Source organism: Mesoplodon mirus, assembly GCF_964341445.2.
Source record: "Mesoplodon mirus genome assembly, chromosome: 6".
NCBI classification, from domain to species: Eukaryota; Metazoa; Chordata; class Mammalia; order Artiodactyla; family Ziphiidae; genus Mesoplodon; species Mesoplodon mirus.
In genome coordinates, this window is record NC_138982.1 from 47,449,425 (window position 1) to 47,473,367 (window position 23,943).

The 23,943-nt window shown below is 41.6% G+C and overlaps 1 protein-coding gene across 1 annotated transcript in view; it reads left to right on the forward strand.

Annotated features, from left to right (window-relative positions):
- The window catches only part of MCF2L2 (MCF.2 cell line derived transforming sequence-like 2), a gene marked incomplete at its 5' end in the record, with an annotated part of 239,213 nt that overhangs the window by 200,818 nt on the left and 14,452 nt on the right, over positions 1 to 23,943 (forward strand). The window contains 5 exons of the mRNA XM_082624318.1: positions 352 to 423; positions 2,572 to 2,697; positions 9,976 to 10,191; positions 11,053 to 11,145; positions 11,318 to 11,396. Coding sequence (XP_082480444.1) covers positions 352 to 423; positions 2,572 to 2,697; positions 9,976 to 10,191; positions 11,053 to 11,145; positions 11,318 to 11,396 — 586 coding nt within the window. The remainder of the gene's footprint in view (positions 1 to 351; positions 424 to 2,571; positions 2,698 to 9,975; positions 10,192 to 11,052; positions 11,146 to 11,317; positions 11,397 to 23,943) is intronic.

The window sequence follows — 23,943 nt, forward strand, 5'->3', positions numbered from 1 at the left end:
GAACCTAAATGTTTAACAGTAGGGGGGATTAATCAATTATGATTTAGCTATAGGATGCAATACTCTGGCACAATTAAAAACCATGTTTTAAAAAATATATAATGTCATGGGAAAATGTTCATGATACGTTGTTGAGAAAAAGCAGGCTACAAAATAGTGTGTCCAATGTGATTCTGTGTTTGTGGAAAGAACCCTGCGCTGAATGTACCATTTACTCTTTCCCTCTTACTTGTGACAAACAGACAAATTTATATACATCCTCAGTTTAGCATTGGCTGGAGATTGTTTGCACAACAGATTAAGTTGGCCTTCTACTTTTTGATTTTCAATAAAGCTTTTGGGTTAATGCAGGGTCTGCTGGATTTTGAGTCACCTGAGGATTTGGAGATGGACCCAGGTGATCTAGAAGGAGGTTTGGCTAAGGTACTGGATATTAAATATCGTTCTATGTACTAACTGCTAATGGTGTTTTCCTATACATGGAAGGACTTAAGAGCGATTTTGTTTTGTTTATGATCTTTATTGTGTAAATTTTCTAAAATAATATGCATCCTATAATTCATAGTCAGGAAAAAAACAAAAATAAAGGCAATTTCAAAGTGGGGATTTATAATAGGATAAGTGGTAATATATCTTCTTCCTTCCACATAAAAATGTTTTACTGGAATACAAAAGTAAGCGAAGGTATAAAATACATACATAAAAGACTGGAAGTAAATATAATAAAATCCCTTCCGTGGTTTTCCTGCATGGTAGGATTATGAATTATTTATATTTACTTCTTTGTACGCCTTAGTAAATCTATATACATTATGCCCTGTTCCCTTCCAAATGTGTGTGTATATGTGTGTGAATTCTAAGACAACCAAGAAGAAACTTGGAAGAAGTGATGGCCACACCAGATTGGGAAGAAATTTGTGGCTTGGAAGTGGTTTTTTTCCATTTTTCTATTATAAAATTCTGATTTTAACAAGAATAACATGAGGCATGTGTCTCAAGGGGCGGTCATTTGCATGTCCTCTCTGCTCAGATGGTGCTGTGGGGATGCCTTAAGATTAAAGGAAGCTCAAGGCACAGGTAGTAATTTTATAGCCTGGAGCAAATGCAGCTAGCCTGGTTTAGAGGAGTTTAATAATGTTTGTAAGAATTTACCCTGAGTTAGAGAGGTTTAATAATGTTTGTAAGAGTCCTATATCACACAGTGTAAAACTAGCCACCTGCCGTGTTTGTGGGAGGAGGGTTAGTGGGAAGGAGAGGAAATAGGTAGCCGTTGAGTCTCTAAAAGCACATTGAGTTTCAAGTATTTAGGAAAGAGGAAGATGCCTGGTGTAAGAACTTTTAATCCTTTGTTAATGACGTTACAATCAGCTCGGTGAGAGTGTGTTGTCTTCCACCAGGACCTGGAACACATTTACCATAAGTAAGAAGGTAAGAATCCATGGGAAATTGTTCAGTGGAGGCAGCTTGCTGTGCTCCATTCATCAGCCCTGTCACTCATATCTCTTATCCAAAGATGCTGATCTTCAGAGTTTAAGTAGAGATTAAGAAAATACACAACACTTTGCTTACATCATGCAGTAGAGGATAAGAAGAGGTGGGGCTATATGCGGAGCAGCAAAGAGCTCTCTGTTCTTTGTTGTAGAAGTTGATGTGTTAAAAAAAAAAAAAATGGACAAAGCCAAAATCTTTTTGTTTGTATTTAGCAGATAACAGATAAATGTGCTATGTAGGTAGCAGGGGAATAAAATACGGAAACCCTAAGCAAAAGACTTTCAAGCTGAAACAACCATCCCTATCACGTCCTAAGTGTCACAATAGTAATAATTGGAATGTTGGTCTCTTAAGTCATCTTTTCCCTTAATTCTGGGTCTTTATGCTGTTTGGGAGGTGCAGATCATGTTGGCTTACCTCTTTGGCATCTTTAATGGTGATAGAATATGGGAAGGTCAGGGGGAGGAGAGGAGAGAGAAAGGGCAGAGCTCGGGGAGATTCAGTGTGACAAATGCCACCGTTATGGTGTTTACACATAAATCATTAGTAAACCTCTGCATAGCAGCCCATTCTTTGCCTCTAAAGTTTACAAATATCCTCCTCTGGGATGGTTTTAAGTATAATTTTACCCATAGGAATAAGACTGTCACATTAAATACAGAAATATGATACTCAGATTGTACTTTTCAATAGGCCCTGGGGGTAGGGGAGTAAAAGGGAGAGCACCCTATTTAAAAGGGCTGGGGTTTTCATGCTTTACAAAAGCTCAGGATGTTTCTTATATAGCCAGAATATAATGTCCATGATTTTATGAACTTCATTCTTCATTAGTACAATGTGCAGAAAGTGTAATGATTTTGCTTGTGTGTGCGTGTGTGTGTGTGTATCATATATTGTACTTAAACCAGCAAATATCCTTAGCTACCATTCTTTGGGAGCAGGGAAACAGGTTGATGTACCTACCTTCTCAGTCACTTCATGCTGGCTGGATCCGTGGCTCCTTATCTCTGTCCTGTTTCCCTTCTTCCCTTGGTAGATGGTTTACCTTTTGATTTCCAACAAGACATTTGGTTTCCACAGAATGGGCCAGAGAGGACCAAGGATTCAGCCTTCTCAGACGACCTACAACAAGCTTTGGCCATGATGGAGGATTTGATCAAGTCCTGTGAGTTGGCTGTGGACTTGGCAGCAGTCACTGGATGTCCGGTATGTTCCATAGCAAGTGCTGGGACATTTCAACAAAAGGCAGGCACAGTATTACAAAGGTAGCAGATACTGTGGCAAAGTTAGAGAACTGATCTGTGGGAAAGGAATTTGACTCTGGAGGAAAGTTACCTAAATCGGTCAGCAAACGTGTGCTACGAGATTCCAAGCAGCGCCTCAGCATTTTTAGGAATCTTGGGTTGTGGCCCTTGGGATCCTGAATGTTGAAACTGACCCATACTCTGGAAAAAGCAAGAACTCAGGGACCAGAACATATTGGTCAGGGGAAAGTGCTGAGGGAGTAATTTATTTTCTCACTCGTGGCACCATTAGAATATTAAAAGATTTTCCCTCTTGAGTTATATTTTCTCTGTGAAAATTACTTTGAAAATGGGTCCTAAGTGAACACCTAACCCCATTTTACATCACAGATCCCAGAAGAGGCCCAATAAGCATATATTGTGTATCCCTTAATCCAAGTGCTTAAAGAAAAATACCCAAAGAGAGAATGCTGGGGGGTTGAGCCATCTCAACTCTGGCGTTAGAGTTAATCCCAAGCAGGCCAGACCCAGGCATTCCAGGCAAACTATCCTCTATAACTTTATGATTGCCCTGCGACTGGTTTTCACTGAGCTACTCTAGATTTTGACTTAGGGGTATTTTCTGTCATTGTCATAACAAATTACCCCAAACTTGGTGCCTTCAAATAGTGCAAATTTATTGTCTTACAGTTCCACGGATCAGGAGTACAACATAGTCTCACTAGGCTAAAATCAAGGTGTCTGCCTTCCTTTCTGGAGGCTTTAGGAGAAAATCTCTTTCACTGCCTTTTCCAGTTTACAAAGGCCACCCACTCAACTACCTCTGCTCATGGCATCTTCCTCCCTCTTCAATGCCAGCAACGGATGTTGAGTTCTTCTCCCATCACATCACTCAGACCTTCCCTTCTTTCTCTTCCACCTTTAAGAACTCTTGTGATTACACTGGGCCCAACCAGTTAATCAATGATAATCTCCCCATCTCAAAGTCAGCTGGTGAACAACCTTAATTCGTCACATAACCTGACCTAGTCTCAGGCTCAGGGATTAGGACATGGACATCTTTGGGAGGCCATTCTTCTGCCTCCCACACAGGGATCAAACATTCAGAGAATTGTTGATACATGTCACACAGATACTTTCCTTCTCTTTTTTACCTTTTCATTTTTACCTGGATTTAACATACTGTTTATTGAGGTCTGGGTAGATGAAATGACCTTTCTTTTCTTTCCTTGTCAGAAATCAAACCACGCAAATTAATTAGGGGCAAAAACCCCTGTGATTTTTGATTTCCCTCCTTCCTGGTTTTCCTCTGGCCAGCATCTCAGAAACAGCCCCACTGGGTTTGCTGAGATCTGGGCAGCGATGCTATTACTGTCCCCTGGGACTCCAGAATGCTCTCTGCTTACTACTGATGCAAGATTCAAGAGGGTATTCATGAACCATGGGGTGTGTGGCAGAGGGGATCGTTTTCTTGATAACTGTTTCCTTCTTTGGCTAAGAAAAGTCAAGAGAGCAATTTGTTTAATCATCTTGGAATATCTTTCTGTTCTTCTTTTCATCTTTGAACACATGTCAGCTACCCCTATCAGATGTCCCTTTCCCTGAATCAAAAGATTGTCCTGGAACCTGTACTCAGGGCAGGAAACTCCCAGCTATTATTCTGTGTGTAAGTAACATAGGAAGAGGAAGTTATGAGAAAAGAATATTAAAATGTGAGTAAATAGCAATCTACTCTGATTTCATTACAAGCTGGTTTGCATGCAGATAAGATGAATGAGTTTATAGAATTTTAGAGTTGTTGTTTTTTTTTTTTTTTTTTTTTTTTTTGTGGTATGCGGGCCTCTCACTGTTGTGGCCTCTCCCATTGCGGAGCACAGGCTCCGGATGCGCAGGCTCAGCGGCCATGGCTCACGGGCGCAGCCGCTCCGTGGCATGTGGGATTTTCCCGGACTGGGGCACGAACCCATGTCCCCTGCATCGGCAGGCGGACTCTCAACCACTGCGCCACCAGGGAAGCCTGAATTTTAGAGATTTTTTTAACACCAAGGCAAAGAACTTTTCTCCCCCATGTGTCCTCAGAATTGCACCTTTGAAATACACTCTTCTTTTTCACTAAGACTTTAACTTGCTTTACATCTAGTACATTAGATAATGTATCCTGACAGTTTTGTATAATCCTACTGAATTATGGAAGAGCAAGCATTGGACTTTTCAACTTTCTGATTCAGGAACAGGTCCGTGGAAAGAAGAGTTGACTCACCCCAATCACGTGGTCATCAGCCAGGACTATTTCTTGGATCTCTTCACTCCCTATCCAGGGTGCCAACCTCTCAACACATTCTTCATCTGATTCTGTTTAGAGTTTACTAACAACTCAACTACTGTTAACTCAGATCTAATGATTCTGAGATTCTTTGCTTTGTAGAACTTTATCACAAGGTGTTTACCATCACATGCTGTATGTAGAGATTAATCCAGAACTTAACTTCTTAGTTTCTCTATTGACATCCAATATTAACCTGGTTTTGTGAAGAAAAGAAATTGAACTTGGTGGGATGAATTCATAATTAAAACAACTAGAAAAAAATGCCCTTCTGATATTTACATTTTCTCCCTGTTGTGTATACTCAGTTAGTTCTTGGTTTAGTTTAATCACAGAAGATTTAAGAAAAAAATTTTTAAGAAAATTTGTCTGTGAAACACTGAGATGTAATTTATTTCCCTCTCTTTACAAAAAAAGAAGTTCCCCCCCCCATTCAATTCAGTGCATAAAATATAGATGCATTTAGAGTTCTTTTAAATCCTCACTTTCCAGGAACATGTTCCAAGGTTGAATAGTAAAGGTTGAATGAAATATTTTATTTTCTGAAACAAATTTATGTTATTCGATAAAGGAATTATTTTTATTGCAAATTTATTGTGGGCTAGGGCCAGGTATTTTATTTTCTATTTTAGTTCCCACTTTCCTTACCATAGTGTTGGCTGCAGAGATAAGGCTGAGTAAATAATCTTGATGACTCAGTGGAATTGCCTTGTACATCATCCCACCTTCACAGCACCCATGTTAAAGGGTGATTGTGAGGCATAAATGAGGATTAAATCACAGGGCACCTAGCACCACGCCTGGCATGTGGTAGATGCTGAATAAAGGGCCCCAGTGCTGACTTATTTGTCAGTTAGGCTGGAAAGGAAGGAACCCCTTTGCTTCTGGCAGTTGTAATCACAAGCCCCTCGGTCCCACAGCTTCTACTTTTCATTTCTGGACCAGGCTTTGTGCTAATTCACTTATACAGATGTTTCCTGCCTCTTTGTACAAGAAGTATATAGCTCTGTCCCTTTAGCTGTCATGGCCAGGAGTGAAAACCTGGGCACCCAAAAGAAGTCTCCTTCTGGAGGCTAGTTAGTTTTCCTACGGTCACTCTCTCAGTCAGATTCTTCATTTGGTCGATGTAGTCACATTTGAAATTCTTACCTCAGAGCTCTTACCTACAAAATGTCCACACATGAAAATGGTAGCATTTACTAGATTATTTTGCCATCATTTGCCGTATCAGGAAGACCATCTGACATTTCATTTGCTGATTTGTTTGGGGCCGCCCCTATGTTGTATCTGTGAGCTCACACCCATCAGATTCATCAACACACCAAAGTGATGGCCACACTATTACATCACTAGTGGAAAAACTGGTTGAGGCTACATTCATTTCCTAGAGCTGCGATAACAAAGCACCACAAATTAGGTGGCTAAAAAACACAAAAATGTATTCTCTCACAGTTCTGGAGGCAAGAAGTCCAAAATCAAGGTTGTTGGCAGGCCCATTCCTCTGAAGGCTCTAGGGAAGAATCCTTCCTTGCTTGTCTCCTGGGTTCCTTGGCTTATAGCTGCATCACTCCAATTTCTGCCTATCGTCCTAACTGTCTTCTCTATGTGTGTGTCTTTGTTTTCTTATAAGGACACCAGTCATTGGATTAGGGCCCACCCTTATCCAGTATGACCTCATTTTAACTAATTACGTCTGCAAAGAGCCTATTTCCAAATAAGGTCACATTCTGAGATCCTGGGTGGACATGAGTTTTTTGGGAAATACTATTCAAGCCAGTTCAAGGTCATCACTGAATTAGCTTCCTCACAGTGCTGAGCATTTAGCTTTGTGTCCCCTCAGGCACTCACTAAATGCCAATAAATGATTCCATACTTTAGGGCACAAGTATCTGCAAGAGGTTGTACATGTAGTCTCTGGCCTTGGGGCCAACTCCTGTCTGACTGGAAAGAAAGGATATATATGGTTGAAAAGATGGCCAAGGGTCATCCTTGGTCCTGTTCAGAGCAATCCCCCTACCCTCTTCCCTTTGGAGGCAGAGTAGCCTCCACACAGGCATGTGTCCTGGATGACGGTAACATATGTACACCTGTCCTTCATCACTGCTATACAGGGCATGTGCCCTCGGCCACCACAGGATGGGCCTCAAGCATTGAGATGTCTGATCCCATCACAAGCGTGGTCCTGAGAAAGTTTATGCAAGATGTCCTGAATGATATGTAGCCCATCTCTTCCAACTCATCTCAAAAGACCCAGCGATTCCCTCTAGTGACCTTCAATGATGACAGGCTTACTGGAAAAGGCAACCATATAGCCTCAGGAAGGGTCAGTACAATGACAGGACAGGGCTCATGGATGTGAGAACTAAACAATTCCAGGATCCACAGCAACTCCAGGGCTTTGGCCTGGGAGAGAGCTGGGGTTCTCCCCTGTGTGCTCTGTCTATACGTGCCAGGTATGTCCTCTCCCCTCACCGGCCACTAACTGGTTCTTTTCCCCCATTGGTGTCTTTTCCTCTTCCTCATAGTTTCTGATGACTTACCTTCTTTATTGCTCTGCTTCCTTATCATTCATTCCACCTCCAGCCCTCTCATAAAGCATCTCACAGCTACAACTCTTGCTGCTTACTGCTTCCTCCTTAGTTCTCCTCAGTTCAGACAGGGATCAGATTGGCCATCTGGCACATCATTTTTACACCGGGCCTCTGGTCAGGGGCTGGCCCGTCTCTGGATTCACATCCTTTGGCCAATTGCTTACTAAGGTTCAAACAGCTGTGGCTGTGGGAGGGATGAGAAGTGCAGAGGCTGTAAAGGACAAAAACGTCGCTGCCTAGGGTGGCCTCTTCCATCTCTACAGCCCACGGCCTTGGCAGACACCTTAACTCACATCGCCCAGCCCTCTGCAGGTCATCAGAGTGTACACCTGGGCTTGTTCCCCTGCTCCCCCATCCTCTGGCCTCTTTCAGAATTGCTTTTAAAAGCTGTACTATGAAATGATGCCTCCACATTCCCCAGGTGTGTCATTAGAAACAGCTTTACCTAAAGTCCATTCATCTGTCTATTCTGGGATGCGGTTGAAGGTGGGCTCAGTATTTGACGCAGTGACCCTTTATGCAGACCCATGGGAGAAATTTCTCTCACGTCTTATTAACAAATTGCCATGCTTTCCCTTAACAACTGGTTTGGGTATGTCTTTGGACATAATGAATCATATAACTCACCAGATTTCCCTCTGTACTAAGGTCAAAGTCTAGTCTGCAGCAAGTTTACATGCTTTATATTGTATGGATTTTATGTACATCCTCTTCATCTTACTGTTTTAATCTCTATTTTTTTTCTTCAGCCTAATTTCCTTGGTTATCTTCTGTCTGCCTATAATGTATATATTTTTATAAGATGTATCTAATTTTTGAAATGGGGTGAAATATAAATACATTTTTAAATAGAAACTACTGATAACAATCGTTCCTGTGGCAAATGTTAAACATCTACTTTTGCCAGCTGCCTTGACTAAACATATTTCCTGTACTCTATAGGTCTGAATTGTACAAATTGAATGGGTGTAAAGGAGAAGGCAATCACTGAGGGCTGGGGTGTTTCCATTTGAGTGGGTGCAGGAAGGATGTGGATAGTGAAAAACTCCTCACTGGTCCTCATGGACCCATCGCCCATCTGTCTTGGGGTGCACTCAAGCTAAGCCTGTGCAACCTGCAGCAGAAGCATCGTGCTTTTAGGAGAGAAGGCCTTGTGACTGGGGCTTTTATTCCTCAATGATGATTTTATTCACTACATTTAACACATGTAAATTTTACAAAGCAAAAAGAGAAAAATAGCTCTGAAAATATGACACAAGCACCATAGAAATGACTAGAGTTTATTGCCCTTGAAGTTTTTGTTTTTAGACTTTCAGATATAAAGTCATTCATTTTTTAAAAGGTATTCACAGTTTGTTCAATATAAATAAGTTATAAAATACACATATGTCTAGTAATAATCATCAGAAATTGTAGGTCTTTATCTCAGCTAGATGTAACTCAGGGAAATGTCTCTGTCCTGGTCCTGTTCAAATAATTTTTCCTTTTGGTGCTTTGATTCAGGGAAATAAAGTCTTGATTATGTACTTTAAGTGATATAATTTTTGAAAAATACCAGACAAAATACCACATTTCTAGTTCATCACACTCCACTAACTTTAGAGAGAGCTCAGAGAAGGCCAGGTCACTTCATTTGGACTTTCAACCAGACATATGATGGTGGAAGGAGATATAGTGTGTGCCTTAGAGCCAAAAAGATGAAATAAAAGATTTGTCATTTGGAATTATCTTTGCACTGTTCACTCACTCTGAAAAATGCAGAGTTGAATGTCATTACCATTTCCATTACAGTGTTATGAAGATTAGGTCATACTAAGCTTTCTCCTTTCAGAACAAATCTCATCTTCTCAGGTTCTCATATACCTGAAGGAGAGGTTAGGATACAGATGGAATACATGGATTACCAAAGATCCATAATGCAGCAAAGATTCTGGCTTTCCCGAACATAATTAAAATATTAATTTCTTGGACTTTTTAAGTAGTGTCTTGTATCAAAAACAAAGAAGAAATGGAATTCTGCTAGCTAAAATTAATTGTGAGACAAAAATATTGGAGTACCAATATCTTCAGTTCAAAGTATTGCTAACATGCTTTGTGTTTACTACCTTATACAGCTGCACTATTTCCTTATATAACTGAATGATGCCATGCTCAGTGAAGCTCACAAAATTGTAGTTTTGATTAGTGACAGAGTAGCCTGACTGGCACTTATAAGATTGTAAACTTCGAATAAGCATGGTTTGTAATTTGAAAACAGACCCCTAAGAGTTCTTTCCTGTCAAATAATTTAACAGCTTCGTTTTGTGTGTGTCTGTGTTTCCCAAAGGACGATATCAGAAAACTGGGCAAGCTGTTGATGCATGGCTCTTTCAACGTCTGGACAGTTCACAAGGATCGTTATAAGATGAAGGATTTAATTCGATTTAAGCCCAGCCAGAGGCAAATCTATCTATTTGAACAGGGAATAGTGTTCTGTAAGATACGAATGGAGCCCAGTGACCAGGGCCTGTCTCCTCACTACAGCTTTAAGAAGTCTATGAAGGTAAAGGGGTCCTATTGCACTTGGGAGTCAGCACAACCCTATGGAGAGAAATGCTGTTATCCGTATTTTACAGATAAGGAAACTGAGGTGAGGTTAACTTGCCAAATGCCACACAACAGAGCGAGAATCCACACACAGGCCTGATTCCAGAGTCAGAGCTTGTAATCAGCCACTAGATAGGGCCAGCACTGGCACAGAGGTGCCTTTGTGCTGGGTGGAGAAAAAGGACCCAATGGCAGCCTGTCTGGACAAACTAATTGAAAAGTACCCTCTTTCCTCCAGGCAGAGGATTGAACGCCTTGGAGATTAGAGCATGGGCTGGATTTCATCTTCTCAACCACGCATCTTTGCATGCAAGTGTAGGCAACATCCTGACCCTGGGGGTGTAGGAACCCATGTCCACACCAAACATTGCCTCTCACCCATATAAGAAATATTTCATAGCTAGCGATCACACACACATACACACACGTGCTCTTGTGATTAAAATTGGTAGTTTATTCATAGTCGTTTTTGTTATTTTTATTTCTTAATGGATACTAATTCAGTTACTACTATGTAGAGATTTGTGAAATACTCAGGTATTAAAGGAGAGATAATCTTTTTGCTTAAAGTTGAAGGCTACAGCTCTGCATATGGAAACATATAGTCTGTCTTGTCCTCTGAAACAGACAAGGCAAATGACACTGTACCAGATTATGTTTTATGCTCCTTGGGGCTGTTAACAGAGGACAGCAAAACACTTGGAAGGAAGATGGAAGAAGAGAGCAATCAAGGGTAGCAAAGATTAGAGTGGCTGACGGGGATAATTTTTTAATCAGAAAAGATGGTATAGAAAATTTTCTTCTTTCTTTACAATAGTTAATGACACTTTCAATTCGCCAACTTGGAAGGGGGAGCAACAGAAAGTTTGAAATTGCCAACCAAAATGGACTTGAGAAATACATCCTACAGGTAAAATTCATGCCTTCCCCATAGGTGTCCTTTCCCCTTTCCCTGTTGTGTTCCCATGACTCAACCAGTGTTTTCGATCACATTCTAAAGGTCACCAAGAGAATAAAAGTCCTGTCCAGTTAATGCACCAGGTGATCTGATACTCATGGTATTTTCTTATTTGTAATTGCAGGCAGCTTCAAAAGAAATCAGAGATTGTTGGTTTTCAGAAATAAGTAAATTATTGCTGGAACAACAAAACAATATTAAAGGTAAGGTTACCCTTGCTGACTTTAGTCTGGAGAGTTATACTGATTCCAACTTTGTAGTGGGTATGGAGATTGGAGACACTGTTAAAGAAAATGCTTTGCCTAGAAAATAACTGTGGGCACAATTTCATAGTACCTGGAAGCACCTGTGGATGCTTTAGATTGTGTGTGGGTTTTTGTGGTTGTGTGCATGTCCCTTTTACACATACTCCCACATACCCAATTGCCAAGATCCAATTTTCTCAATCAGAAGTCAACAATCTGCAGCCCAGAGGAGGGTCCTCGCTAGAACTTAACCATGCTGGCACCCTCATCTCAGACTTCCAACCTCCAGAACTGTGAGAAATAAACTTCAGTCATTTATAAGCCACCCAGTATTTTGTTATAGCAGCCCAAGCCAAGACAGCACACTTGATAAAAATCAGTTAGCCATAGATATAGAATTCTCTGCTGACAGTCTTTTCCTTTAAGCACTTTTGTCATCCCACTGTTTTGTGGCCTCCATAGTTTATGATAAGAATTAAGCTATTTATCTTATTAAAGATTCTTTGCATGTGACAAATTGCTTTTCTCTTGCTGCTTTCCAGATTCTGTCTTTTTTTTTTTAATTAAAGGGTAATTGACCTACAAAATTATGTTTGTTCCAGGTGCACAACACAGTGGTTCAGTATTTCTATACACAAAGTATTGCTATAATTTATGTCAAAAAGTATACTGCCTGGGACTTCCGTGGTGGTCCAGTCCACTCTGCACTTCCACTGCAGTGGGCACGGGTTCAATCCCTGGTCGGGAAACTGAGATCCCACATGCCACACGGCACAGGGAAAAAAAAAGTATACTGCCTATGTTTTCTTTCAGGAGTTTTATGGCTTCGGGTCTTACATTCAAATCTTTAATTCATTTTGAGTTTATTTTTGTATATGGTATGAGAAAGTAGTCCACTTTGATTCCTTCACATGTAGCTGTCCAGTTTTCCCAACACCATTTATTGGAGACGCTGTTTTTTCCACATTGTATATTCTTTCTCGCCTCCTTTGTCATAGATTAATTGCCCACATAAGTGTGGGTTTATTTCTGGGCTCTCTATTCTATTCCATTGATCTATGTGTCTGTTTTTGTGCCACTACCATATTGTTTTGATTACCATATCTTTGTAGTATAGTTTGAAATCATGGCTCATGATACTGCCAGCTTTGTTCTTTCTCAAGATTGTTTTGGCTTTTCAGGATCTTTTGTTTCCATACAAATTTGGAATTATTTCTTTTACTTCTGTGAAAAATGCCATTGGTATTTTGACAGGAATTGCATTGAATCTGTAGATTGTCTTGGGGAGCATGGTCATTTTAACAATATTGATTCTTCCAATCCATGAGCATGGTATAACTTTCCATTTGTTTGTGTTGTCCTAATTTCTTTCATCAATGTCTTATAGCCTTCTCTCCTTGGTTAGATTTATTCCTAGGTATTTTATACTTTTTGATGCAATTATATATTAGATTTTTTTCTTGATTTCTCTTTCTGATAGGTCATTGTTAGTGTATAGAAATGCAACAGATTTGTGTATATTACTTTCATATCCTGCAACTTTATGTAACTAGTTGCTTTTCCCTTGCTGCTTTTAAGATTCTCTCTTTATTGTTATTTTTTTACCAATTTAATTACAACGTGTCTTAGTGTGGATCTCTTTGGGTTTATCTTGTTTGGGACTCTCTGTGCTTCCTGGACCTGATGTCTGTTTCCTTCCCCAGGCTAGGGAAGTTTTCAGCTATTATATCTTCAAATAAGTTATCTGCCTCTTTCTCTCTCTCTTCTCTTTCTGGAACCCCTATAGTGCAAATGTTAACATGCTTGATGTTGTCCCAGGGGTCTCTTAAAGTATTCTCATTTTTTACAATTCCTTTTCTTTTTTCTGGTCAGCTTGGGTGATTTCCAATATTCTGTCTTCCAGTTTGCTGGTCCGCTCCTCTGTATCATCTAATCTACTGTTGATTCCTTCTAGTGTATATTTTGTTCTAATTATTGTATTCTTCAGCTCTGCTTGGTTCTTTATATTTTCTAACTCTATAAAAATTTCTCTCTGTGTTCATCTATTTTTCTTTTGGGCTCATTGAGTATTTTATGATCATTACCTTGAGCTCTTTATTGGGTAGATAAGTAATAAGTATTCCTTAATATTTCTTCTGGGGTTTTATCTTGTTCCTTCATTTGGAACATATTCCTCTGTCACCTCATTTTGCCTAATTCTCTGTTTTTATTTTTATATATTCTAGGTAAGTCAGTTACGTTTCCCAATGTCAGAGAAGTGGCCTTATGTAGGAGATGTTCTTTGGGGCCCAACAGCCCGCTTCTCTTTGGTCACCAAAGTGATGTGCTCTAGGGCTGCCTCTTATGTGGGCTGTGTGGACCCTTCTGTTGTGATGAGGCTGACTACTGTAAGCACACTTGTAAGCAGGGCTGGCCCCCAACCCAGTTGGCTGCCAGGCTCTGCCTCTTGAAGGAGTCTGCCTACCTGCTGGTAAGCAATGCTAGGTCCTGGCACAACTGGCTACGCAGCTCAGGGGTTCCCAGAACTAGTGCTGGCCCACTGGTGAGTGGGTCTGGGTCCTGGGCCTTCTGGTGGGTGGGGCTAGATCTCTGAATGGCTGGAGGCTCATGGGGTCCTAGGGCATCAGGCCTGCTGCTGGGTGTGGCTGTGTCCCAGAACTAATCATCTAGAAGGAGGATTCCAAAGTGGCATTTGCCAGCACCAGTGTCATCATGGTAGAATGAGCTCCTAAAGATGGCTGCTGCCAGCATCTATATTCCCAGGGGGAGTCCCAGTTGCCTCCTACCTCTCTGGGAAGCTCTCCAAGATTATCAAGTGGGTCTGACCCAGGCTCCTTTCAAACTATTTCTTCTGCCCTGGATCTTGGAGCATGTGAGATTTTGTGCATGCTCTTTTAAAGTAGAGCCTCTATTTCCTAGAGCCCTCTAACTCTCCCAAAAGTAATCCCCACTGGCCTCCAAAGCCAGACACTCTGGGGGCTCATCTTCCCGGTGCAGGATCACTGAGCTGGGGTGCTAAACGTGGGACTTGTACCTCTTGCTCCTTAGGGAAAACTTATGCAATTGTGATTATACTCCCGTTTGTGGGTTGCCTATACTGCTTTTGACTATACTGCTTCTCTGCCCCTCCTACCCACCTCATTGTGTTTCCTTCTTTATATCTTTAGTTGTGGAAACTCTTTTCTGCTAATCTTCAGGTGGTTCTCATCAATAGTTGCTCTGTAAATAGTTTTAATTTTGGTGTGGCCATGAAAGGAGGTGAGCTCACAGTCTTCCTACTCTGCCATCTGGGCTGTCTCTCCTTTCTTTGTCTTTTGACAGTTTGATTATGTTATGTATAGGTGTGGGTCTCTGAGTTTTTATTTCTTGGAGTTTGTAGATCATCTTGGATATATAGATTAGCATTTTTCATCAAAATTTGGAAGTCTTTGCCCATTATTTCTTTAAGTATTCTTTCAGTCCCTTATTTCTCTCCTCTGGCATCTCCATTATGCTTGATATACTTGGTATGTTGATATGCTTGTTGGTGTCCTATAGGTCTTTAAGTCTCTGTTCATTTTTTTTTCATTCTTTTTCTTTCTCTTCCTCAAATTGGATAGTTTCAATTGACCCATATCTGAGTTCTCTGATTCTTTCTTCTGCCTGCTCAAATCTGCTATTGAGCCACTCTAGTGAATTTTTCATTTCAGTTATTATACTTTTCAACCCCAAACATCTATTTGGCCCTTTTTAAATACAATTTCTCTCTATTTATATTCTCTGTTTGATGAGATTTTGTTTTCATACTTTTCTTTAGTTCTTTATGTATGGTTTGCTTTCATTCTAAACATTTTTTTAAAGCTGGTTTAAAGCCTTGGTCTAAGAAGTGCAATACCTTGGCTTCCTCAGGGACAGTTTCTATTGACTGCTTTTTTTTTCTGTGTATGGGCTATATACTTTCTTGTTTCTCTGCACATGTCATAATTTTTCTTTGAAAACTGGGCATTTAAAATAACATAATGTGGCAACTCTGGAAATCAGATTCTCCTCCATCTCCAGTGTTTGCTATTGTTGCTATTTGTTGTTGTTGTTTTTGTTTGTTTACTTACTGACTTTTCTGAAACAATTCTATAAAATCTGATTCATGGTCATGTGTAGCCATTGAAGTCTCTGCTTGGTTCATGACTGGGCAGAGGTTTCCTTAAACACCTGAAACCAACAAGCATTCCAGTCTTTGCCAAGGGGCTCTGTGGATTTTTTTTTTAATTTATTTATTTATTTATTTATATTTTATTTTTTGGCTGCATTGGGTCTCCATTGTTGCACATGGGCTTTCTCTAGTTGCGGTGAGCAGGGGCTACTCTTCGTTGCGGTGTGCAGGCTTCTCATTGTGGTGGCTTCTCTTGTTGCGGAGCACAGGCTCTCAGCGTGTGGGCTTCAGTAGTTGTGGCTCGTGGGCTCTAGAGCTCAGGTTCAGTAGTTGTGGCACACGGGCTTAGTTGCTCTGCAGCATGTGGGATCTTCCCGGACCAGGGCTTGAACCCATGTCCCCTGCATTGGCAGACAGATCCTTAACCACTGCGCCACCAGGGAAGTCCCTCTACATGGATTTTGAAGCACACCTTCAATATTCAGCCAGACAGGTGACAATTCCACGTTAGCCTTCACTTCCTATTTGTGCAGAGCCTCAAGATCAGCCAAGGTGAGAGCATAAGCCCTGCTTATATTTTTCCTGAGCATGCACACAACCCTGGGCATGTGCACAATGGACTTCTAGATTCTCAGGACTATTTGGAGTTTTTGAAAACCACTATGGATACCTTATTCTTAAGTTTTTCCTTTTAAACTTTTTGATTAGCCTATTTTTGCCCCAGCTGATATCCAGTGCCTCAAGCAGCCAAGAAGCTAAACAATCACCCTGGACATTTTCTACAAATGCCCCTGGGGAACAGGCTTTTCACACTGAGCAAGCTCTTAGTTGGGTTAATAAAGACAGTCTTGCAAGTAGAATATTCCAGGGAATCCCCAGACAACTCAAATAATGACAGTCTACTGAGAATGAGACTTTGAAGGAGCTCCAACCCTGTTCTGTCCCTTCCTACAGGTGCCAGCTTGCTAATTTTCACCATGATTGTAGGCTGTTGGCTTCCAAGGCCACCACCAAGAAGAAGGGGTGAGATGGGACTAGGGCAACTAAGACACCACAGAGCTCACTGGTCATACTGAGATTCATCCATGCTTCTTGAATTAATGCTCTCCTGATTGCCTTTGTTTAATTTCCAGCATTCTGAAAATATTGTGTCTATTTTTATCAGTTTTTTTCCATGCTTTCATTGAGGAGAGAATTTTTGGAGGGTTTTTTTTTTCCCTGCACCATTTTCACAGATGTCACTCACTGTATTCCCTTTAATCATTAAAAATCATCTTTGAGTAGGCTTTACCCTTTCACATTTGTCTTCTCAAGTGATATTAAATAGGAAAATCCACAACAAGCTTCATCAATTGAGTTCTAATATTTCCTTCGGGTAATGTTGCTAGGGTTAAGAGATGCTAGTCTCATGTGGAAAACCTATCTCCTATCATTTATACTGGCAACGATTTTTGTTGTTTACTAAGAAAAATTATGTAAATGTGAAAAGATAACTTTGTCTTCAGAGACTTAGCAGGAATGAAACCATTTCACGCTCTTTCTGTGTCTTCCCTGATCATGAACTAGTCAGGAGGATGTGAGGGTGGGTGTGCGTCTTAAGATGAAGAAAAAGATCAGAAATGTGATTAGAAAAACCACCACATTGGTTTTCAGTTACAATCAAGTGGCCTAATTTCTCGATTTACACTGTAGGCCTCTGCCAGGAAATGGTAACAAGATCATGTAGTTAATTTTAATTTATATAAAGGTAAGATTGGAAAAAAACTATGATTTAATTTTGCTTTTGAACTGTTAATAGTACGCTAAATATTTGTTACGGTAATGGAATATGCATGCTCTGTGGGCATAATACAGAAACGTATAACAACCCTAGTAGAAAAAGTTTTCCCCAGAAACAAACATTCTAATAACAACATTGTTCTAGAAAGCCTTACTCCCTAGACCAGTGTTTCACAAAGGGTGGTTTAGGGACAGCCTGCACTGGAATTACTTGAAGAGCTTGGGTCAAATGCAGATTTCTGGGTCCTAGCCTAGAACTGTAGAATTAGGATAGCTAGGGCTTATGCCTGGGAATATGCATTGTAGCTTATTAAAGTTTCTAGGCAGAGGCCTTAAACTACAATTTTTAAAACAGTTTTATTGAAAAAAAATACAGCTTTATTGAGGTATAATTGACATAATAAATTGCACATATTTAGAGTATACAATTTGATAAATTTTGACATATGTACATACCTGTGAAAGCATTACACAATCAACATAATGAACACTTCTTTCACCCCCAAAATTTTCCTCATGTCATGTCATGTTTATATACCTTTCTCTTGCCCCTCTCTTACCCCGCTACAGCTCTCCACGTGATCACTGATCTCATTTCTATCGCTATAGATTACTATGATTTTTCTAAAATTCCATAAAGAAAATATATAGCATGTACTTTTTTTGGCCTAGTTTCACTCACCTAGCTTTTTTTTTTTTTTTAATTTATTTTTGGCTGCATTGGGTCTTTGTTGCTGCATGCGGGCTTTCTCTAGTTGCGGTGAACACCCTTTGTTGTGGTGCGCGGGCTTCTCATTGCGGTAGCTTCTCTTGTTGCGGAGCATGGGCTCTAGGCGCGCGGGCTTCAGTAGCTGTGGCACGTGGGCTCTAGAGCACAGGCTCAGTAGTTGTGGCACACGGGCTTAGTTGCTCCGCGGCATGTGGAATATTCCCAGACCAGGGCTCGAACCCATGTCCCCTCTGCATCGGCAGGCAGATTCTTAACCACTGTGCCACCAGGGAAGTCCCAGCATAATTATTTTGAGATGCATTTATGTTGCTTTGTGTAGCAGTAGTACATTCCTTTTAATTGCTGTGTAGTATTCCATTGTTTGGATATACCCCAGTTTACGTATCCATTTACCTGTTAATGAACATTTGGTTTCTTTCCACTTCTGAGGGGCTGTTCTGGATAATGCTGCTATGAACATTTGAGTACAAATCTTCTCATGGACTTAGGTTTTCATTTCTCTTGGGTAAATACCCAAGAGTGTAATGGTTAGGCCAGATGGCAGGTGCATGTTTAATTTTTTAAGAAATGGCTAAGCTATTTTCCAGTGTGGTTATACCATCTTATACTCCCACAGCAGTGTATGAAAGTTCCACTTGCTCCACACCCTCACCAACACTTGGTATTGTCAGTCTTTTTTAATTTTAAGCCTTCTAATAAGTATGTAGTGGCATGTTACTGAGGTTTTAATTTGTTTTGATTAATGGTTGAGCTTCTTTTTGTGTGCTTCCATACCATACATGTATCTTCTTGTTTTCTTATTATTTAGTTTTGAGAGTTTTTAAAATATATTCTAAGTACAAGTCCTTTATTGGATATATATTTTGCAAATATTGTCTTTCAGTATGTAGCTTAGCTTTTCATTCTCTTAAGAGTAACTTTTTAAGGGCAGAAGATTTTAAGTTTTATGAAATACAGTTTTTTAAAAATTGTGGATCATACTGTTAGTGTTGTGCCTGAGAAATATTTGTCTAAAGGTCACAAAGATTTTCTCCTATGTTTTCTCCTAGATGGTTTATAGTTTAAGTTTTACATTTAGGTCTCTGATCTATTCTGAGGGGTTTTTATGGTATATGGTATAAAGTGTCAATCACAGTTCAATTTTGTGCACATTAATTGTTGTTCTACTACCATTGTTGAAAAGACTCTTCTTCCACCAATTGACTCTTTTGCATCTATTGCATCTATGCATCAGGTGCATCTATTGCTGGATGCTATATTCTGTTTAATTGATCTATTTGTCTGTCTTGACATCAATACCTTACTATCTTGATTACTGTAGCTTTATAATGTCTTAAAATCAGATCATTTGCATCCTTTGACATTGTTTTTCCTTTTTAAAGTTGTTTTGGCTATTCTATATCCTTTACATTTCTGTATATAGTTTATTATCAGCTTATCGATTTCTATAAGAAAGCTTGCTGGGATCTTGATTGGGATTGTGTAAAATCTGTAGATCAATTTGGTGAGGTGACATCTTAACAACATTGAGCTTAATCTACAATCTAGATTTTTAACTAGATCACCCTGCCCTTCCCTGCCCCACAGAAAAACACGTTTGTTGTGAGGTCATGGCATTTATTCAGTTAATAATTCAAAAACACATTTCTTAAGTCTTCCTCAAATCCTAGCACTGTGTGCTCTAGATTGTGATAGGAATATAAAATATAGATAAGAAGCAGAACCAGAGCACTAGCAAGTAGTTTAGATTAAAAAAAAAAAAACAAAAAAAAACCAAAACTGAATTGAAAGATCGGCCCAGAGGTGTGGTCCCAGCCCCTTCCTTTCACAGGCAGGCCAACTGAGGGTCAATTTCACACAGCTTTCCTGCAGCAGGACCAGGTATCCTGAGCCTGGCTCACCAAGCAGGGTCTGATGAAATGTCACTGCGAGTGATGCCCACAGTAAGGGCTCTAGGAATTCAGAGGGGCCTTCGTGCCCTGTGGGTGAGTGAGCAGGAGTGGGGCCTTGCGCTGGTCCCCGAGAGATGAGACTCCAGGGCAGAACACAGACTCAGGGGCATCAGGCAACAGGGGAGGGAGGTTTCAGAGGCTGCCAGATCAGGAACATCAGGACCTCACCCCTGCCCAGCACTCACACGGCTCTGACACCTACGCATTATCACCCCAGTTCATTCCTACACCGCCCGACCCCACCTTCAACCACTGGGACTGCTGGGCACAATAACTCCGTGCCCTCTGGGCAAGGCCTCCAGGCCCCCAGCGACGAGGGCCTCTAAGGCGACAGGACGGGCCCTGGGAGCCACTGAGGGTGTGGAGACAGGGCCTCTGGAGACAGCCAGGCAGAAGGGGCCTGTGCCCAGAGGGAGTTACAGAGTCAGAGAGGCTCTGGGCTGGGAAGAGAAGAGCATAACCTGACGCGTGGGACGTGGCGGCACAAGTCAAGGAGGACGGCAGGCCCTGTGGTTTGGGACAACCTCCCCCCATGTGGCCTGACCCCGTGTGACAGGGAGGCCTAGGGACACTGGGAGATCAGGCTCACCGGTCAGGGGCTCTGGTGGCAGGTGGCTTCGCAGGGGCAGCACAGTGCGTGGTACAAGGCAAAGCCCCTTTGTGGTACAAGGCATCGTGCTCCAGGCCGCAGGCCCATCCTAGCGACTGGGCAACTTGTGCCATCACATGGGTGATAAAGGTGGACCCATGGGTCTTCCCTGGTGGCGCAGTGATTGAGAGTCTGCCTGCCGATGCAGGGGACACGGGTTCGTGCCCCGGTCCTGGAAGATCCCACATGCTGCGGAGCAGCTAGGCCCGTGAGCCATGGCCGCTGAGCCTGCGCGTCCGGAGCCTGTGCTCTGCAACGGGAGAGGCCACAACAGTGAGAGGCCCGCGTACTGCAAACAAAAAAACAAAAAACGGTGGACCCACGAACCTTTGAAATCACAGAGCTGTCGCCAAGGGAGCATGTTCAGTGATGACTTGGAGCCTGGCTTGAGAGGTTCATGGGTAGAGTGGAAGGAAATGAGGTTGAGAGAGAAGGAGGTAAGCCTCGAGTATCAGTTTTGGTTTAATGCAGGTGCAGGCGGTGAGGGACACTGGAGGTTGAGACCTGGTGCTGTTCTCACAGCTGGGACAACACCCGAACAAAGAATGTGATTCTCATCCTGTCCCAGAAACGCATGATGTTTCCTTTACCAAGCCATGTAACTTGGGCTTGGGTGGAAAAAGTGAGCATTTAATGGGCCCATTGTTTATTTCTTAATTCAGTGCTAATGGAGCTAACTGTGGAAACATGGATGGACTGAGAATCAAGGCACACGGGACGCAGCAGGATGGGCAGAGAAGTGGGAGGGGTTGCCAAGGCCAAGTGAGCCAGGACTGCCGAAAGGTTTTCCAAATTACTAAGAAAATAAGACCAAGATCTACACACTTTCATCAATTTTTATATTATTCTGTGTGTGTACATGTGTATAAAATCAACATGTAGGGCTTCCCTGGTGGCGCAGTGGTTGAGAGTCCGCCTGCCGATGCAGGGGATACGGGTTCGTGCCCCGGTCTGGGAAGATCCCACGTGCCGCAGAGAGGCTGGGCCCGTGAGCCATGGCCGCTGAGCCTGCGCGTCCAGAGCCTGTGCTCCGCAGCGGGAGAGGCCACAACAGTGAGGGGCCTGCGTACGGCAAAAAAAAAAAAAAAAGAAAACAATCAACATGTAAAATGTATTCAAATTGGCTTACATTTGAGAGTGCTGCGGTTTTTCGTTTTTGTTGTTTCATTTCAGGCCGAGGGAATACACAGTTTGAAGCAAGCACTAGGTGTGTACTGATTGTGTTTTTAAACAAGTATCAAATGTTGCAGATAGTTCCTGTTGATTCTACATCATTGCTTTCATTGATTTTCTTCAACACTTAGCTTATTACAAGGGATTTCCAATTAAAGTTTAATTTAATTTTTCTAATTAAAATATATTAGCTCCCTGACCCCACTGCCAGCCTAGGGTATCTTTCCTAATGCTTGCTTGCTGAGTTGCAGTTGAGTCACACCTGCCGTTTTGAAACCTCCCGTAAATGCATTTGCTTCTGGCTGTTTTCTGGAACTTTCCTCTGTGGACCTCCAATTCTACTCCTATTTTCACCTGACTGCGCTGCCTCCCACTTTGCATGTTAACTGGTTCAGCTTCCCTCATTCCACCTGGAACTCTCCTGATCCTCATTCTTCCTCTCTTCATTCCTCACTGTCTGGAGGAAGATACACTCACACTTCTTTCAGGGTTCAGTTCTCACTGGTGCTCCTTACCCCATCTATTCCTGCCCACTTAGAAACTCTCCATCTCTGATTCCTCTCCCCCTCCAAGGCACTCAGGACGTACCCAATAAATGCTTGTTGAATAAACCCGTAGCCTGTGATCCAGTTTAGGTACAGCCTGCTTAGTTTTTTAGGCTCATTTGGCCTGTTCCTAATAGAGGCAGCCCAGGCCCTAAAACAAAGAGATGATAGTGATGGCAAGGGGTGAGGGCTCTGGTGGACAGCTGAATCTCCCTCCTCTCTGTACCCACTCCCTTAAGGAGTACCTTATCACAGCATTTAATGTGCTGTATTATAATTTTATGATGTGTTTAAGTTTTCCTCCCCATTAGACCATGAATTTCCTCTAGGTCATAGAGGTTGTCTTATTAGTTTTAGCTTCCCACGGGCCTCATGTTATACAAGGGCCTGGCACTCATGTAAGTGGTCAGTAAATATTTAGTGAATAAAAAGTTTAAAAACTGGTTGAATAATCACATCAGGCTAGCAGACCACTCTGCAAGCAGAGCTAGGAGGTGATGAGGTTTAGCTCAGGGCACATCTTATTCATCTCAGACCTCCAGTGCCTAGCAAGTGCTTATTTGTTGAGCACTTGAAACAGCTTTTGAGACAATGAAAGGGGATTCCATCTCCTCACCTCAGATTTGCAGCCAGTTAGGTGTTAACTGTATAATCCAGCAGGGGGTATCCCTTGAACATTCCTTTGCTGAATGTCACCAGAGAGCTGGGGCAATTCTATACCACAGGTAGAGGAGGAGGAGGAAGCAGGTCCATAAGGCTTTAGCTGGGGATAATCTGGTGTGAGCCAGCACCACTTCAACTAGTACAGAACTAGTGTAGTGAGGTCATGTATATTTCTGTAAAGCAAAGGCAATGAAGGGAATTTGCACCCTGGATTGAAAATATGGAAAGAGCTACCAATAGCAAGGAAGTCTCAGTCCCTAGCACATGTCAGATTAAAGGTAGGATCCGATGGGAGAGTGGGGCATGAAAGCAATGGGATGATACCAGCTGTTTAGAAGCTGAGGAAGACATTGCTGGATTCTCAGCCCTTCCTTAATTATATGAGTAAGAAGAAAGGTATAAAATCAACTTCCTGCTATTCATTTGCATAGATCCAGTTAGGCCAGAATTAAAATGAAGGGCAAGTGTTTCACATTGCGAAGTGACTTCCTCTTTGGAAGAGCTGTCCTCTTAAGGAAATGGTTGTAGGCTAAGAGCATTGCCAGAATGTCCCTGCTTTGGAATAAAGACATTGGATGGTGGCACTGTATTTCTTGCTCTATCCATGGTTTATTGACTTCATCTCCTCCCAGAGCTTTCCTTGGAAAGGTTAGGAGCACTTGATCAGGGGTTTCCTCACAAGATTTCAGCTCTAACTTCTTTGTGTGTCAGTTTTCTGGTAGGCAGAATTGGGCGTGGGATCAAAAAGAAAAACAAATGTGGAGGCATTTTTATATTTTGTATTTTAATGACATAATAGATTATGTGTTTATGGGGCTTGAATGTGCTGTTTTGGTTGTCCTCTTTTCTTTCCTTGACTATTTAAAGATAATCTTTTCCAAAAGA